This window comes from Amborella trichopoda, chromosome 10, assembly GCF_054954075.1.
Source record: "Amborella trichopoda isolate Santa Cruz 75 chromosome 10, AtrichopodaSantaCruz75HAP2 v2.0, whole genome shotgun sequence".
Taxonomy (NCBI): domain Eukaryota; kingdom Viridiplantae; phylum Streptophyta; class Magnoliopsida; order Amborellales; family Amborellaceae; genus Amborella; species Amborella trichopoda.
This window is the reverse complement of record NC_142345.1, coordinates 43,772,724-43,790,743: the sequence shown is the minus strand read 5'-3', so window position 1 is coordinate 43,790,743 and position 18,020 is coordinate 43,772,724. Positions and strand designations below refer to the sequence as shown.

Genomic DNA, 18,020 nt, shown 5'->3' with positions numbered 1-18,020 from the left:
TGTCACGTCTTTACACTATTTTGTTTTAAATTTTTTTCTATAAACTATTTTAATACCAAATTTTGGATGTCCAATCCTCTATTAAACTTGCACTTTTCAATAAAATAAAATGACCAAAATACCTTTGAAAATTTTGAGGGGTATTTTGGTCATTATATTTTATCGGAAATTTATTTTTAATATTTTTTATAGGTTTGCCCCAATAAAAAAATGGGACGAACCAAATTTCATATTCATACAATTTTTATAAAAAAAATTAAAAATAAAATACTTTGACACATCGGATCTAAGATCAAACAGTGAGTGGCTGTCTTGATCAAAATTAGGCGGCTCGATGGTAGGGGAAGCATAGATCTTCTATACTATAGGAAAAGTATAGAAGCCTTTCTCATTTAAAAAATGACATATATTTCCTAAAAGGGCAATTTTTTAAAGAAAAACTATAGGATGAGACCATTTACTTTTGGTATAGGGTGGTCACAATTAAACTTAACCATTGGATGTGACATTAAGTAGCTGCATTTATTCCAATGATCAAGTTCAAACTTGAAAAGAATTTTTCTTGAACTTTGTGACACACCCAAACTATCAAATTTCACATCAGATGGTTGTAAGTAATTGTGACCACCGTGTATCAAAGGTAAATGGTCTCATACAATGTTAGAAAAAACAGGCGATTTAACTGCTAACCGCCCGTTTAGATTGGAACCAGCCTTACGGTTTTTGGTGGTTTTGGTGATCAACCGGTATTTAAAAAAAAAATCAAACAAATGTATATAAATTCCCAAAAACAAGGAATTTGGTTTGTAATGTATTTTTTAATATTCTTTACATTATGGTAAAGATTAAAAATTGTTTTTGTCATTAATTTTCAACTTCATTTGAATGTGTTTTATTTTAATCATTATTTATATGATTTTCATATTTAAGTTTTTTTTTAAAAAAAAATTTTATTCTTTCAACAATTTTTGACCGCCAGGGAATTGCCCAATTAGAAGGGTTGAATCGGACAGTTTACCAGTAGACCGATTAAACCGCTTCCGAGCCCATGTCAGGTTAACAATTCCGAATCGATTTTCCTAACACTGGTCTCATTATATACGATCCCAATTTTAAAATATACAAAATATGTCCATCATATTACCGAGAGGCTCACTGTGCACACTCCAATCACGAGTTGGATAGTGTAGATGTGAGTGTTAGAACAAATAGCCGATTACCTGCCTTTTTGTAGTACAACAAACACTTGATGCCCGTGATAGATTTTCCCATTTGGAATACTGTATTAAATTTGTGACCACATACATTAATTTGTATAAGGGTTTGTCTATTAGGATGGCATTTTGCATACAAGCCCTCCCCCCTCCCCAACCGAACCATGACCAAATCACCTTAAACTTTTTAGTGAAAAAGATGTATAGCTATGTCTCTATAATTGTAATTCCAAATAAATCCTCAGGCCCATGGGAAGTTCATAGATCCCCTCATAGTTAAAAGAAAATGATTTTTAACTCTCTTTTTTAATGTTTTTATTGTCCAAATTACAAAACTTTTTCTTTTTTCTTTTTCTTTTTCTAAAGTCTCCATCATCTAAATGGATTGGGATACCTAGTTTAAACTACTTAAACTACTTGTGAGATTCATGAGATGAAAGAAAAAAAGAGAGATATGGGGCTCAAGGAAGGTTGAATGACAGACGGAGAAAGGAGTCAACTGGTGATGATATGAGAGAGGGTTAGATTTTATTTGGTTTGAATGATGGGGTCATAAAAAAAGAGAAAAGGCAAATATTGTAATTTAGATATCAAAAAGGGTATGGAAGATGTTAAATATCCTTCTATTTTAATTTGAAGGGGATCCGTGTTTTCCGTGGACCTATGGTATATTTAGGATTTGATTTTCGATGTTAATGCTCGTCACCAAGACAAGTTCAAGTTACTCAGCCGAGTCTGAGAGGACTCGGCCAAGTCCAAAAATGCAGATGACTTATATAGCCAAGAATTCCACCTTCACTTTAGCCTAACAGAAAATTACTAATATTGCCAAGAAGAGTACCTTTATTTTGAACTAACAGGATAGAAAGAAACCTTTTGTGTGTGTGAGAGATAGAGAGAACTGAAATGGTAGAGATTATATGAGAATTCATTGTCATTTTATAGAATATCTTCCTCAAAAACCTAGCCTATCTGATAAAGAAGAATATACAAACTTGAAACATTAGCCTATTGTGTATGGATTAGGAAACTATGCTGTATGCCTCATAGACTCTGAGAGTGTTTTCTATATTGGTTTTCCTCAATTAAGGACTCGAAAAAGAGAAAACCTACCTGATTAAATAATAATATGGTAACTCTCAAAATAAAAAGGAAGGCTTATGCAAAGTTACAAAACAAGAAGGCATCGCCTAATTCTTAAATTTATTTATTATTTCCACATCGACAGCACTTTTTATCTGTGTTTAGGGTCCTAAATGGAAAACTACTTTATCTTGGTATCTTATTTGTAGAAGCAGTTTTACAAAATTCTACACCATCTATTTTAGTTGAAGGGTGTAGACATGTCAAAAAATGTTAAAGATAGTGTCAAATCTACACCTTTGAAATAAAATAAATGGTATGATTGTCATCTTATATAAACTTTTTCCAATCCATAGAGCCAAATTGCGAGTGAAACATTTGGATCCATTATTTAAGTATTATTTAGCCATGGTTGTGTTCAAAAGCAAATAAATCAGTTTACATTTGACAATGGGGATCTCAAAAACCTTTGTATCAGAAATTCCTGAGAACCTTGTTTCTGGGGTGGTCATCGGCAGAGGGTGTGACATTGGGCCGAGGGGTTGGTCATTCAGTTGAAGCCGGGGGATCATTCGGCGAAAGGGTTGGTTAGTTGGCAAAGTTTCTGGGTTCCGTGGAATTACAAAACACTGGAACTTGGGACTTCCACCCCGCACAATTCCCACATCCCCACTTATTGGCATGTGCAATTCTTATACCCAAACCCGTAACAAACATTTTATCAAATGGGATTCTCACCAATTAAGGGATAGCCCAGTCCTGATTTGAACAATCCCCGTCATCAAACGTACGCTAAGACATCTCTAAAACACCAAACATGATAGCATAGTTTAACCCTCAACAACTTGAAAGTTTGGTGGAATCCTATCAGTTAGTGAAGGAAAAAATGAAGATTCGACATTCAAAAAAAAAACAGAGAAGAAAAAAGAATTGAGTTTTGTACACAAATAATCAAAACATGACAAAATTCCAACTTCTTTCAATTATATTCCATGATCCCTACCTCAGAACATACCTAGTAACTACTTTTACCAGAATATCAAGGCTGTGATGAACTCAAACTTGAAGGTCTATAACTCTATATGCCTTAACAAAGCACACTTTGATTTCATCTCTTTAAAAACACTTTCCAGTGCTCAGTTTTTCATCCAATCTTCATTAGCAATCTTGAATTTGAAAGTGGAACATTTTCCAACTGGAAAAGTTCCATTACTTCTCCTTCCATCCCCTCTCTTGTTGATGTAACCGGGATAATCTTCTCTTGAGAAAATGCATTCTTCCTTCAAGATTAAACCACTTTTCTGAGCTAGTTTCTCTACCTTCCACTTGCAAAAGGGGTATGCAATTTTGTGGGTGATATGGGTTTCTCCATTTTTCTCAAGCATGAGCCCTGCATTCTTAAAGAACCCCTTCACCACTCGCCTGTGAAGCCTGTTCAAGAATTGTGACAAAACCATTTTGTCATTTCTTTCTTTTTATTCAAAATCAGTGTTTAAAAAATCATTGGATCGAACCGGTACCACTTAAGTCGGACCAAAACGTGTAGGTAGCCAGTCAGATTTTCTCCACAACTAGGGAATCACCTATAACAATCAGAAATTATAATAAAAAAAAAGAAAACTGTTTCATATGGCGGGAACCGTATTTCTACATTTGTAGTTTCCGAGGTATAAAGCATTCATCTTGATGGATGCAAATAGGTGGTCCATCTAAAAACATTTGAAATTAATGGTCCAAATATTTTCTTAATAGCTTTATTATTTTAATTTTTAAAATTTATTAATTTATTCATCTTCATGATGTACATGTTAGAGTATACATGTGGACTCGTAGAAAGCGAATCCTTAAAAAAAAAGTTCTTTTTTTATAAAAGTATTACTTTTAGAATGATTTGAAACTGGGGACACTGCCTGGCCCATTGTCATGCCTAATGGGTTAGGCTTGGCCTAGCAAGAATATGTTCAAGGAATCACTCTGCTCACCCAAATTGTGATAGGCCCCACAACTCAAATTGCATTTGGACTAGATGGCAACAAATTAATTTCATATTTTAATTTTATTATTTTTAGAAACTCAATCCATATGAAATTTGAAGGGTAGAATAATCTAAATAAAATGCATCTAATAAATATAAAGTATTTCAAACAAAATAAATGGGTCAAAAAAAATAACCCTAAACATTCAAAGGTATTTGATCGATTTTTATTTGAATTATTTCTGATAGTTCAAGTGACTACACCTTATTTTGATTTTTTATTTATTTATTTTTTAGTGAGTCAATGTGGAGAGGATCCTTACTTTTGGTAGGAATTGACCATAGGACACAATGTTGCAAATTGTCAAGCCTTAACCAATTCAGCCCGGATTCTTTTCCGATTTTGATTATTTTGCACCTCAAATTTCATATTTGTGGATTGAATTTATATTAAAAAAAAAAGGGGGGGACTTTATGAAGATACCCACAATAAATGAACTATTTAACATTCTACCATTGCAACTATTCCAACTCAAGATTGGGTATTTCAAAATTAAATAAAAAAATATGAGTAACGTATTAAATTATTCATCTCTCACAGATAATTTAATAAATATCTAATAAAATATAAAACAAGAAAAAAGAAGTAATGCCAAATTCATATTCATGGGACGTTGGGCTCAGTCACTATACATGCTACCAAAAACAACCACTACACATGTCACTAAAAATAGGTCCCAGCACAGCCTACCATAGGCCAGGCCAGGCCAAACCCAAAAAAGTTGCCAGAGCCTGGCCCATGTTTATTCCCTTGGCAATCCTGCCTATAAAGTTCATTCTCTCCAAATTCGTATTATAAAAGAAATAAAAATTTATCAAAACACCAACGAGAGATGCATTATTTAACATTATATATATTTGCAACTATCCCATCTCATGATCATATATTTTTTCATGAGTATTTTGAAATAAAATCAAAGGATACAAGCAACATAATAATAGCTCATATCCAGTGGGTATTTTCATAAAGGGTATGGTTTGTACAAGGCTCAAACTTTAAACAATCAAAGTAAGGCGCATCCTCAAATAATGTCGAAAAATGCCATTTCAATATTGAAAATATTTACAATGCTTCCCTAAATAAAAGGAAACTTCATTCAGAAGGCTAAGGCCTTCACTTATGTTCCTTTGTGGCTGGTTAAGCTAAGTAGAGAGAGAGAAAGCATCCATTTTCTTACTTGATTTGGTACTTTTGATGCTCCCACCTAGTGTGATAGCCAGCATGAGGGAAGTTGAACACAATTCGATCAAACTTCATTGGCTTTAAGACCTCATTCTCGCTCATCTCAGATGCGTCGATTCCATGCAAAACCAGGCACCCCAACTTCTCTATCTCCTCAACATTACCAACTGCTGTTTCATGCTTCGTTTCCAACATTTCTATGTGACATGCAGCATACATGGCTTGAAAATTTCAGTGAAAGTTAACTTTCTAATAATCTCATTTCAGCTTGAGATTGCTCTCTCTCTCTCTAAGATCAAACATTGTCTCTTGGTTAAAAAAGAAAAAAAGATAATAAAAAAAAAAAAAAACAATGTGATATCTTCATATTATACCTCTGGTATCATGAGAAGTTGCAACCATATTAGCTCCAGAGCCAAAAGCTCTTGCCAAGGAGAGTGAAAATGAGAAGTCCCCTTCTCCCACTAGAAGAATCTTGTGGGAGCTCCAATAATGCTTTATTTTCTTCACATCTGCAACTCTCGTCTCTCCTTCCATTGCAACAACAACCCACTTATTCTCTGTCTGTAAACCTCCAGAGCGGGTGTTGCGGGCATGGAGTGTCTGATGGCTATGGATTACATACAAAATTCAGCCCAATTTCTCCATTTTCCAAGAAAATATGGACCTAGGCATGGAGAATGAATAATAAAGATTATGCAATTACCAAGGTCTTTAATTCCATTTTACAAGGAGGAAGATGGAGGGTTACTCCTGGTGGTTTGAAAGAGATTTCGTAAAGGGCGAATGAGATTCAGGAGAGAATGCATTTTGTCAATAAGCGAGAGAAATTCAGTGAAGCACAAAAGGTCACCTGCCTTCTCTGATATTTTTCATTTGTCAATAGTAAGTGTTCACATTGAATCAATTGAAATAAAATAGTATAACGGCTATTGCTATTGATGTAATCCATGTTTACAAAATAAATGGGTCAGGTCAGAATCATCCAATCTATATTAAGAATCATCTAGCTATTAATGTAATTAGCAGTTAAAAAATCACTTGGCCTAATCAAAATTGCCCGATCTTAATCGGGAATCATCAAGAAAGGTTCCCAAAAGCATAAAAATTGAGCAGTTTCGTTGGATCCAGCAGGTTCTGTTAGGGAATTCTTCAAGAATTGCACCGAATTTGCTTTGACAAGGCAACAGGCAAATATCATAGGTGCAACTTTCGTGGTACTGCAGCTTTATTAAAATTGATTATTTGGAAAATTTAACATTTCAAGATCGAGTGCAACTTTTGTGGTACTGCAGCTTAATTAAAATTGATTATTAGGCAAATTTAATATGTCAAGATGGGATTCTATAGTGCATAACCAATCACTTTGATTTTGATATAAGGAGGGCAAAATCACCTTTAGCCATTGGATATAAAATCCAATTTAAAGTGAATCACATATTTAGACTTTGAAACCAATCAATGACACACCCTGAACCACCCGATTTCACATATAAAATTTATTCGACATCATTGTTCGAGTTTTAAATTTCATAATTAGGGTTGAAAATAAATATTTAAGCCATTATAAGAATTTATGGCATCCAAATTCCATCTTTCAAGAAGAGTTAAGGTGCGCCTCATTGTTTAAGGTTGACACCTGATACAAACCACACCCTTTCCATATATCAAATATATTCGTAAATGAAATGAAAATAACAATAACGACATTAAAAAGAAGAAGAAGAAAAGATCACATTGCAAGGAAACGTTACAATGTAGAGAACAAAGAGCTTCGGACCAAATCCAAATGCATGGTAACGTCAAAGATATCCACAAACACTAGTATCAATATTTCAACACAAAAAAAGGAAGAAACAAAATGTTGTGCACCCTATAGCCCTCTGCCCACTGACTCACCCAAAAAATATAAAAAGGCATGAACAAGATGACATTGAAATGTAGAGAACCAAAATTATGAAAATATCCGATGTGTCTTTTCAAGTGTTCCAAAAGTCAGATGCAGTCGACAACTCGCATGGGCCCGATTCTGATTCGGCCCATTTGAGTTGGACAATTCATATCAAGCTGTATTTTACAGAGAAAGAAGAAGAAAAGAAGCTGAAAAAGTTAGCAGCTGGAACTCAACTGCCATTACCACCATGATAAGCTCTCAATATTTCATGAACAAGCCTTCCATAACCGTGATCGACACCTCATAAAAGTAACCATCACTAATTTCAGTTACTATCTCTCCTACTGTTTTGCCTGTTCCCCCACAAGGGTATTTTGAAATTTCTAACAAAAGACCGTGATCTTGACAAAAGTGATAACAATTCTGTCGAGTATGAGCTATTCCATTTCCAAGTATGTCTGGGAAGCCTTGATAGAAATGTTAGTAGGCAAAGGCAACCCATTAAAGCTCGTCTGGTACACAGATCTGTGATTTGAAACCATGGATTTCTCACAAGGAATACTAATGGGCAAGTTCATATTATCCAAACCAGTTTGACATTGGTGAGCAATTCTTGGCTGTTCAGATAAAAACCTTCTATAGTCATAATTTTGCACTGGCATCTGAATGGGAGCTCTTGAGTGTTCTCCATCAATTCTTCGTCTTTTATAAGAATTCACTATTTGGTGGCAATGAATTCCTGGTCCTTGAGATCAATCACCACTAATACCATAACCATACATTGCCTCAAGTGGGGTGTCGGTAGGAGCAATTGAAAACATGTCATCAACTCTTGGTCTTTTACAAGATCTGCTATGATATTGACAAGCTACTGAAGCTTTAAATTTGAATGTGGTTGCCACACCCAAAGGGAAGGGCTCATCACACCTTCCACCATCTCCCCTCTTATTATTGTAACCTGGGTAGTCTTCCATTTCAAAATTAACACATTCAGTTAATTCTAGACCACTCAATTCTGCCTGTTCTTCAATATCCCAATCTGTAAAAGGTTTAGAGGTTTATGACTGATGTGAACCTCCCCATATGGGCGGGCGTAACAAGACCCTCGCATTCTTGAAGAAGGATCTCACCAATTATTTGTGCAAGCTATAATAACAATAACACATGGCAACAGAAGAAAATGTGAGGACCTAGATAGGGTCATAACAGAATAGTATTGAGAAAACTCAATTGCTCAGTCAACCTACATCTCAAAATACTTACATGACTTAGTCAAAACACTCGCATACATGCGTTTCAAAACACTTCTGTGCATCCACATACATTACTTGGTTCAATCGATCACATATATACAAACCAACAAACAAATATATATATATATAAACACATGCACCCCCACCAAAACATGCAAATATGTGAATATGTTATAAGTGTGCCTTTAACACCAAAAATTATAGTAATCCCCAAAAAGGAAGAGATTCTCAATACCAACGCCATAATAATTCCCTGAAGAAACCTAATGTATGCATGATCAATACCCAAACTCAGCGTCAACACAAGAACTATGCCAAACAATTTTTAACAAAAACTCAAGTTGATAGCGAAGCACACCATTCCATCTAACGACTCAATTCATCAAGAACAAAGGATATATATTCAAATACTAAAAGCCAATATTTAACCCTCAACAGTTCTAACTAATGAGAATGAAAACATCACTAACATTGAGCATGATGATGTAAATTGTAAACATCAATATTCTAACTCCACTGTATCATTTGACATCAATCAACATCGACTTCAAGTGCCTACCAATGAGAAGCAAACTTGAAAATACAGTTCCATATAATACATAAAAAATAAAAACTGTACATGAACACTTAACAACTGGTGAAACAAATTGGTAAGGCTCTAACATACCTGCTCACATTCCTCCAATGTATAACATGCAAGTATGGTAAGCATAATATAACAATCTTTATATATATATATATATATATATATATATATATATATATATATATATATATATATATATATATATATATATATTTTTTTTTTTTTTTTTTTATTTTTATTTTTTTTTTTTTGAGAATGTAATGATCTTTATATTTGAATTTGGGCAATGCCATCATTGCTAGAAACCATTAAAAAGGCCTCTTCTTTTTCATGTTTGGTACATTGGATTTAAAAAAATTATGAAAAGACGCAACTATCATGATAAATAGGGGAAGTATACAAACGCCATATGAATTATGGAAAAATATGGCCCATTGGGGTTCATGAAATGATGGACTACAATGGAGAGATTGCTGGAACCACCATTAGGGTCATGTCCTATTCAGGTGATTCCTCATCTCTTCATCACTTTACATATTTAATGGAAAAAATAATAATTTCAAACATAGATAAAACAAGAACTGCACAAATTATAGAAGGGGAAATATATAATGCGAAGCTTCACATGTGTCCTCACATATATAATATATGCGTCGAGAGACACATAGATGTCCAATATTAGTTAAGACAGTTGGGAAAGAACCTAATAACCATGTCACTTTAAAATTACAAACTGAAAGGAAGAGTTGTCAATGACATTGTTGTCAACTTCTAACCACCTTAGAAAACTCAGGCGATTGTGAGACTACAAACACGTGTGGAGACACATACAAAGGTTTTTACATAGAGCATGAGAAATCTGAGGGGAAATAAAGAAACCAAGGCTTCATGGACTTACTTGACGACCCAGTTTTCATCTTCTTTTCCATGGAAACCAGCATGAGGGAAGTTGAACACGATTCTATCAAAAAATTGCTCCTTCAACATGCTATTGTGAACTATTTTCGTTGCATCAATGCCATGTAATACCACGCAACCAAGACTAACCAACTCTTCGATATTCGCTTGGGCATGACTATACTTCTTTACAACACTCTCTAAATCATAGGAAATTAATATGATATACACAAAAAGAAAACAAATAATAAATTAGACTTAAAAAGAAATAAGGAGTGGTTTACCAAGAACAAGCTCTTCATGATTATTACATTACTCTTCCTAAAAATAGAAATAATTAACATGAGTGTAAGAATAAAAACCATGTCCTAACATTCTATGTTAAGACATAAAATCATACTACAGAGAGAAACTGAAATATTCCATGAATCTTTTAAAATAAAGTGCAATGCCAGAAAATTCAACACTTTAAACAACATAGCATAAATTATAACAAGAAACCAAGACTTAAATCTATAATATTTTTCCAATTTTTCTGGTAGAACAGAGAAAACACCAGGAATTTCACTGAAGAACCAGATAGAATAAACCAAATTAAGACGAGTCTTTCTTCTTTCAGGGTTTTTCAGGTAAAACCAATGTTCAGAATCTCAGCTTGAGCTCTGGATGGCCCCCAAAAAGGAAGGTTGCTAAAACAAATGAAAATCAGTAAAAAGTACAGGAGTTATAAACATCATCTAATTCTACAAAAGATGGAAAAATACATGTCTAAGATGGATAATGAGTAAACTTATTTGTACCTTGAAACAATACTAAAAAATCCAAAACAAGGGAAATATAAAATTAAAGTATATAAATAATAAAAATTCGGAAATCATCATAAAGACCGTAAAAATTAGATAGAAATATATTTACACATCATTTAAAAGAAATTTCATAACAAATTTTATGATCTTTAAGTGATTTTAGCAAACCCAAATTTGGTTTCTTATATAAAAAAATTCAGAAATCATCATAAAGAACGTAAAAATTACATAGAAATATATTTACACATCATTTAAAAGAAATTTAATAACAAATTTTATGATCTTTAAGTGATATTGGCAAACCCAAATTGTCTAAGAAACCGTGCTCAGCAGGATTTCAAGGCCAAGTAAGTCAGACAAGTTTTGAACAGGATAAAACCATGAACAACGGACAAAATTATGACTATTAGCAAAAAAAAAAAAAAAGGTTCTTATTAAAATAAGAAATAAAAGAACGAAAAACATGTTTTTATAGAAATCTGAAAAAAGAAACAAAAAATGCGTGATTGAATATACCCATCCTTAGTGGCAATAATAAGAGTAGCCAGAATTGATAGCATTAAAGTTAAAGTCAAAGAAAAAAAGAAAGAAAAGGCATAGAGTCTGCTACATTAGTTTTATAAAAAAAGGAAAAAAGAAAGAAAACAAAAGGCATAGTGTCTGCCACATTGGCTAAAAAACAGAGTAAAGAAGCATCTCTTCAATAAGGTATTTAATAAAACAGAGCCTTGAGACCTCTCTCTCTGGATCAGTCCTCGAAGTTCAAACCCAATGATGCAACTCTCTCTCTATCAGTGGTCACTCTTCAGGGTTCACTCTTTCCAAACCAAACATAAACCTCAAAACCTATCCCTGTTTAAAGCTTCTTGCTCTCTCCGATCACTCTTCGAGGTTCCAAATCAAAACCTAAACCTCAAAACTTACTTCAAAAACGATTCTTTCTCTCTCCCTAAAAAAGCCTCTTACCTGAAAAGAACGACATCAGAGGGACAGTGACACTCTCACAGGGAGACAACAAGACTCTCTCAAGCTTCATCCCAAAAAGAAACGATATCAGAGACAAGGACTCTCTCCTGCATACGTATTATCAAAAAGGACGCCATCTTTTTTGTATTTGTGGGGGACGTGCGTGAGGACTGTACGTTTTCATTGACGTGCTAGAGAAGCTAGTGTTCTAAAACGAGAAGCCCGTGTTCTAAACGGAGCATGCATTCAAGGGACATTTATGATTATAACCTCTATGAAATGGTCTGTTTTTTAGACCATCTCTTTATTTAATTTAAAATTGTGTAATCCACCTGTAATATCAAAAAAAAAAACAAAAAATTGAAATTGATCTACTGTCCCAAAATTTGATGGTATATATTCAACATTAGAAGGTTATTTTTTTGGGTGAGGTTTGTTTAAGGTATCAACCTATTGAAATAAGGTACATCGCAAAACTATTTTGAAAATGCAGTTTAGGTGTTGCAAAACCTTGCGATAATATAAAAATCTATTGTTGTCCACAACTACAAAATTTAAACTTTTAGAAATGGTAATGATCAGCAGATCTATAAACATTTAAAAAATCTTGAAAATGGGATAATATGTTAGAAGATAAACTATTTTTACCATTAAAAATTTTTTTTTTTTTGTTTATGAATATTGAGGTCGAGATGATCGATTCAAGGGTTTTCCAGCAAATATACAACCTTCTCTAATGGGTTTTGTAGGTGCACCTCACTAAAACAATATAAGGTTGACATCTTATATAAACTTTTTTCCACTTGTTTTATTATTAATATTAGGAAATTATTCTTTTTGAGCATTTATATTTTTTATTTTTTTTCTTTTTTTGTGGATGCTAGGTTGAAGATGTTGCATCGCAAAATTTGGTAAGGGGGAGCAAATTGTAGATTGGGTTGAGGGAATGAACAGAGGAAACACTACTAGAGGAGTAGAGCATCGAAATCTTTCGGTATATTAGAAATTTAGAAAGGGTATACAAGGTGTTTAACCTATAAAATATAGACACATGTGTCTGGGTCTAACCACAGATTGACCTTGGGCGACACGGACATGTGTTAACAGTTTGGACATGTATACAACACGTCAATTAAGTATGGGTGCGGTTTGTATAGAGCCTAGGCTCTAAACAATCAAATTAGAGCCTACCTTCAAATAGTGTCAAATAATGTGGTTTCAATATTAGAAATCTTTGTGATGGCCTTAAAATATATTTTTATATTTATTTATAAAGTTTTAAACTTCAAAAATGGTGTAGATCGACAGATCTATTAAAGCTTAAAAATCTTAAAAATTGACAGTCCAAAAATACGTTACAAAATACACTATTCTAAAACTTGAAATCCATTTTTTTCTCATGTCTATGCATCTTGATGTCGAGATGATCAATTTAAATATATTTGGGCATCAAAACAACTTTTTCTTGTGAAATTTTTGATGTGGGCTCAAATTTGAATGTTTAGAGCGTCCGCTCTATATAAACTTTTCCCATTAAGTATACACTACCATTACATAAACGCGGTTTCGTTTTTCTTTTAAGTGATGTTTCTTTGTTTAGAAACTTCATGTTTCATTGAATAATATTTTATTTTATTTTATTTTTTAAAAAAAGCATTTTAGAATAAAAAACTAGTTTAGAATGAAAAATAAAAATATTTTTATTTGTGAAATTAAAGTTTTCATAAGTTGTTGTTACTATGAATAAAAAAATAATAATTTATTTTAAATATCATTACTTTTTGTTTAAAAAATTATTTTAATAGGTAATTTATTCATTAAGCAAGAGCAAATTTGGCATACGACATTTTGAAAGTTAGTGTTTATTTGTAGAGTGTCATTATTTTTTAGTAAAAATTTCAACTTTATCTTTTATGGAGATAACAAAAATACCCCTTGTTTTGTAGTAATATTTACAAAATTGCCCGTAATAAATGATGAAGATTTCATAAAATTTAACTTTTAAAAAAAAAAGATAGATTACAAAATTAGTAAATCCACCATTCAAAATTCTCTCTATCTTTAATCTAAGGTTATGAAGTTTATATATATATATATATATATAGAAAAAGCTGGGATTAGCCCACTAGCTCATATGAATATATGAGCCCAATGATCCAGATTGAATTTGGGCCGATCTGACGATCACGAATGTTTGGTAGTGTTTGAATTTTATTTTTTTCGACAAATCCATGTGTGTTTTTCTCATCAAGGCGCACCTAATAAAAAAATTATTCTTGAAAATAAATGATAAAAATACCCCCCAAAACTTTTCGGGGCTAGTTTTGATTAATTTATTTCATGTAAAATATTTTTTTGATATTTTTCAAAGATTCACCTATTTTTGATAAATACACGCCAAAAAGTTTAAGTGATTTGGATTTGTACGAAAATAAATAAAATTCAAACACTACCGGATATCTGTGATCGTTATATCAGCTCGGATTCAATCTGGGCCGTTGAGCTCATATGTTCATATAAGCTAGTGGACTAATCCCAGCTCTCTATATATATATATATATATATATATATATATATATATATATATATATATATATATATATATATATATGTTTTCAACCCACGTGCTGACTGCTGCAATGTCTACCAATGGCCCAGATTGAATTTGAGCTAATCTGATGGTCATGACCTTATTTTGTATTTGAATTTTCATTTTTTTTCTACAAATCCAATTCACTTGAAAATATATGCATATATTCTACTTGTCAAGATGCACCTAATAAAAATATAAAAAAAATAACTTGTGAAATATAAATTGATCAAAATACCCCCAAAATGTTTCAGGGGATTTTGGTCAATTAATGTTTTTCAAATTATTCTTTTAATATTTTATTAGATTATACTATTTTTTAATAATAGATACTCAAAATTTCAAGTGATTTAGATTTGTATAAAAATATGAAAATTCAAATACGAAATGAGGTATTAATCACTACATTGGGCCCATATTCAATCTTCGCCATTGGCTGACACTATAGCTGCCAACCTGTTGGCTAACATGATCTTTTCCCTTTATGTATATGAGTAACGATCCTATAAGACCCTTCCCCACCCATGTGTGTAGTACCCTAAAGGATCACCATTAAAGTTAGCACGGATCTCTAGAAAAGTTATCACATGGGTGTGGGACTTGATTTTTCTATAGATCCGCGCCAAATTTAATGGTGATCCTTTGGGGTCCTATATACGTGGATGGGGGAGAGTCATATATATATATATATATATATATATATATATATATATATATATATATATATATATATATATATATATATATATATATATAGCAAAAGTCTTCCCAACGCTTATATGTGAAAATGAACAGTGATTTCTCCTATCCTCATCACCGTCCAAAGTTCATCTCATGGTCACAATTGTTTGGTAGTGTTTCATTTTTCATTTATTTTTATATAAATTAGAATGACTTGAAATTTGGAGCGTGTGTACATCTTAGTGATGTGCACATAATAAAAATATAAAAAAAATAATTTGCATAAAACAAAATGACTACAAATTTTGGTCAATTTTTCATGTAAAATTTTTTTGGGTATTTTTCATAGATTTGCCTATTTTTTATGAATACATGCTTCAAATTTCAGGTCATTCTGATTTATAGAAAAAAAAATGAAAAATAAAACGCTACCGGACAATCAAGACCGTACCATGATCTTTGAACGGTGATGAGGGTTGACGAAATCACTGTTCATTTTCGCCTATAGGCATTTTGTAGTATCTTCCATATATGGAAAAAGTTCTTATACGCCCATGTGCATACCACTACAGTAAACGCCTAATGGCCCAAATCAAATCTGGGCCGATCTGATAGTCACAATTATTCGAGAGTGTTTGAATTTTATTTTATTTTTCTACAAATCGAAATGATCTAAAATTTGGATAATGTGTATATCTTAGTGAGACGCACCTAATAAAAATATAAAAAAAATAATTCGTGAAAAAAATATTGACCAAAATACCCCTGAAACATTTCAAGGGTATTTTGGTCAATTTATATGTAAACTATTTTTTTGATATTTTTCGTAGATTCGACTATTTTTTATGAACACATATTCCAAATTTAAAATCATTATGATTTGTAAAAAAATAAAAAAAATGAAACACTATCAGACATCTGTGATCGTCAGATCAACCCAGATTCGATCTGGGCCGTTCGGCATTTACTGTAGCAATACACGAATCGGAATACCGTAGCATCGTTTATATATATATATATATAGATATATATATATATATATATACAAAAGTGCCGTATCTTAATGTTATTTTTTGTTGTCCACACTTCTAACACTTGTATATGTATCAAAAATGGACACGGGCATACGTGTCTGTGTAACATAGGTGTCAACCTTTTGTTTTCTTTGTTTCTTTTTTTTTGTTGGACAAAATTTCATGTAATTCATTCATGAACAAGAGACTAAAATATTATGAAAAGCAAAGAAATGGTTTACCAAATTAGAATCGTTTCATCAATACTTCCCTACATTGAGCACCTTGTTTTGCTCGTTCATCTAGTCCCCCATTCACCACCCTGAATATATGTTAAAAAAAAAGCCTCTTACCATCTCTGAATTATCCAAATTTTGGAACCAATTGGATGTCAAACACCGAGGAGACAACAACACTTGATGGTATTCAAGGAATCTACTTCAACAACTATCACACTACCCATTCCTCTCTCTCTAACAATTTTCAAAACCTCCAATACTGCCATCATTTTTGCCTTATTAGCTGAGACTAGATCATGCCGACCCGAATAGACTAGGAGCATGCTCTCCCGTAATCTCTAATCAAACCATCATAGCCTGTTATATCTAGATTGTCTAGAGAGCTTCCATCAAAATTAAATTTAGGATACCAACATTTATAAGTCTTCCACATGAACATACGTAGTTGCTTAATTGATCTCATCTTGATAACCTCATGAATATTAACATTGATATTATACGAGACAAACTCCAATATTCACTAATGTATAACCCAGCTACTGAGAGAACATACTATCCTATTTTTAATTGTCTCTACTACCAACACATCTTTTTTTTTTTTAAGTAATTCAGTAGAGAAGACGAGCCCCTACCTATTTTTTCATATAGATGAGTTAGCTTTTTTTGAAGGTATCAATGGGTAGTGTTGGGATTAAAAACCACAACATGGTAATTAAGTATAGTGGTACTACCACCACGACCCAAACTCCCACAAACAACGATGTCGATCTTAAACAATTAGAGTAAGGTGTGCCTCTAAATCTTGCTTAAAGATGTAGCTCTGATGCTTGAAATCCTTACATCCTAAATATTTATTTTCATCCCCAATTATAAGTTTAAAAATCTTAAAATGGTGTAGATCGAGCTTATCTACAAAAACTTACATTTTTTAAAATAAATAGTCTAAATAATATATTACAAGACACGATATTTTTTAAGACTTTAAATTTCATATCTCGGTCAAGATTGTTGTAGGGTTTTCCAACATTGAAAATGTATTTTCTAGTGGATTTTTTGGGTGTACTTTATTATTACAGTATAAGGTTGACACGTTTATTAACTTTTCCCATTTAGAAAGAGATGCTCATTAGGGCTTGAACCCCAAAGAAATAGCAAAATTGCCCCAAACCTTAAGGATATATCTAGCTTGGCGTAAAAAATTCTTTAGATTATCTCATAATCTATTTTTATATCTAATTATAGATTTTTTAATTTAAAAAATAGTTAAAATCAAGCATATCTATAAACATATGAAAATCTTGAAAATAGACGGTTTAGATAATGTGTCGCAAAATTGCACTATTTTTAAAACTCTAAATATATATATATTTTTTCATATTTATACATCTCAATGTCGAATGATCTATTAGAGGGCTTTTCAATATTAAAACAACATTTTGCGATGGAATTTTGAAGTGCATATTTAATTCTACATTTTAAGGTGGCAACCTTAAATAAACTCTTTCCATTTAATTTTGAGCTCTCAAAGACTTTCGATTCACTTGTCCATAAAATGGATAGCTGAAAGTCGATCTTCAAAG

General features: G+C 32.4%; 1 protein-coding gene across 3 annotated transcripts; it reads right to left on the bottom strand.

Moving 5' to 3' along the window:
• Positions 1–3,376: 3,376 nt before the first annotated feature.
• On the bottom strand, positions 3,377–11,989 carry LOC18447504 (uncharacterized protein At4g26485). Of its 3 annotated transcripts, none has more exons than XM_088849208.1 (4): positions 10,147–11,989; positions 5,890–6,182; positions 5,511–5,712; positions 3,377–3,728 (listed from the first exon to the last, which is right to left on the bottom strand). In XM_088849208.1, the coding sequence occupies exons 2-4, from the start codon at positions 6,050–6,052 to the stop codon at positions 3,434–3,436; spliced, it is 660 nt and encodes a 219-aa protein (XP_088705334.1). In that variant the 5' UTR covers positions 6,053–6,182; positions 10,147–11,989; the 3' UTR covers positions 3,377–3,433. The 3 variants fall into 3 exon arrangements, with proteins under 3 accessions (XP_088705334.1, XP_011628310.2, XP_088705335.1); XM_011630008.3 differs by having other exon boundaries at positions 5,890–6,125; XM_088849209.1 differs by lacking the exon at positions 3,377–3,728 and adding an exon at positions 3,754–3,880.
• Positions 11,990–18,020: the final 6,031 nt, after the last annotated feature.

Bases quoted from the DNA above. Each gene is read 5' to 3' on its own strand.
- LOC18447504 (XM_011630008.3), bottom strand. From the start codon at position 10,235: ATGTTGAAGGAGCAATTTTTTGATAGAATCGTGTTCAACTTCCCTCAT. The intron at 5,713-5,889 runs GTATAATATGAA...CATGTCACATAG, and splicing joins AACTTCTCATGATACCAGAG to AAATGTTGGAAACGAAGCAT. The intron at 3,729-5,510 runs GTAAGAAAATGG...ATTCTTGAACAG, and splicing joins CATCAAAAGTACCAAATCAA to GCTTCACAGGCGAGTGGTGA.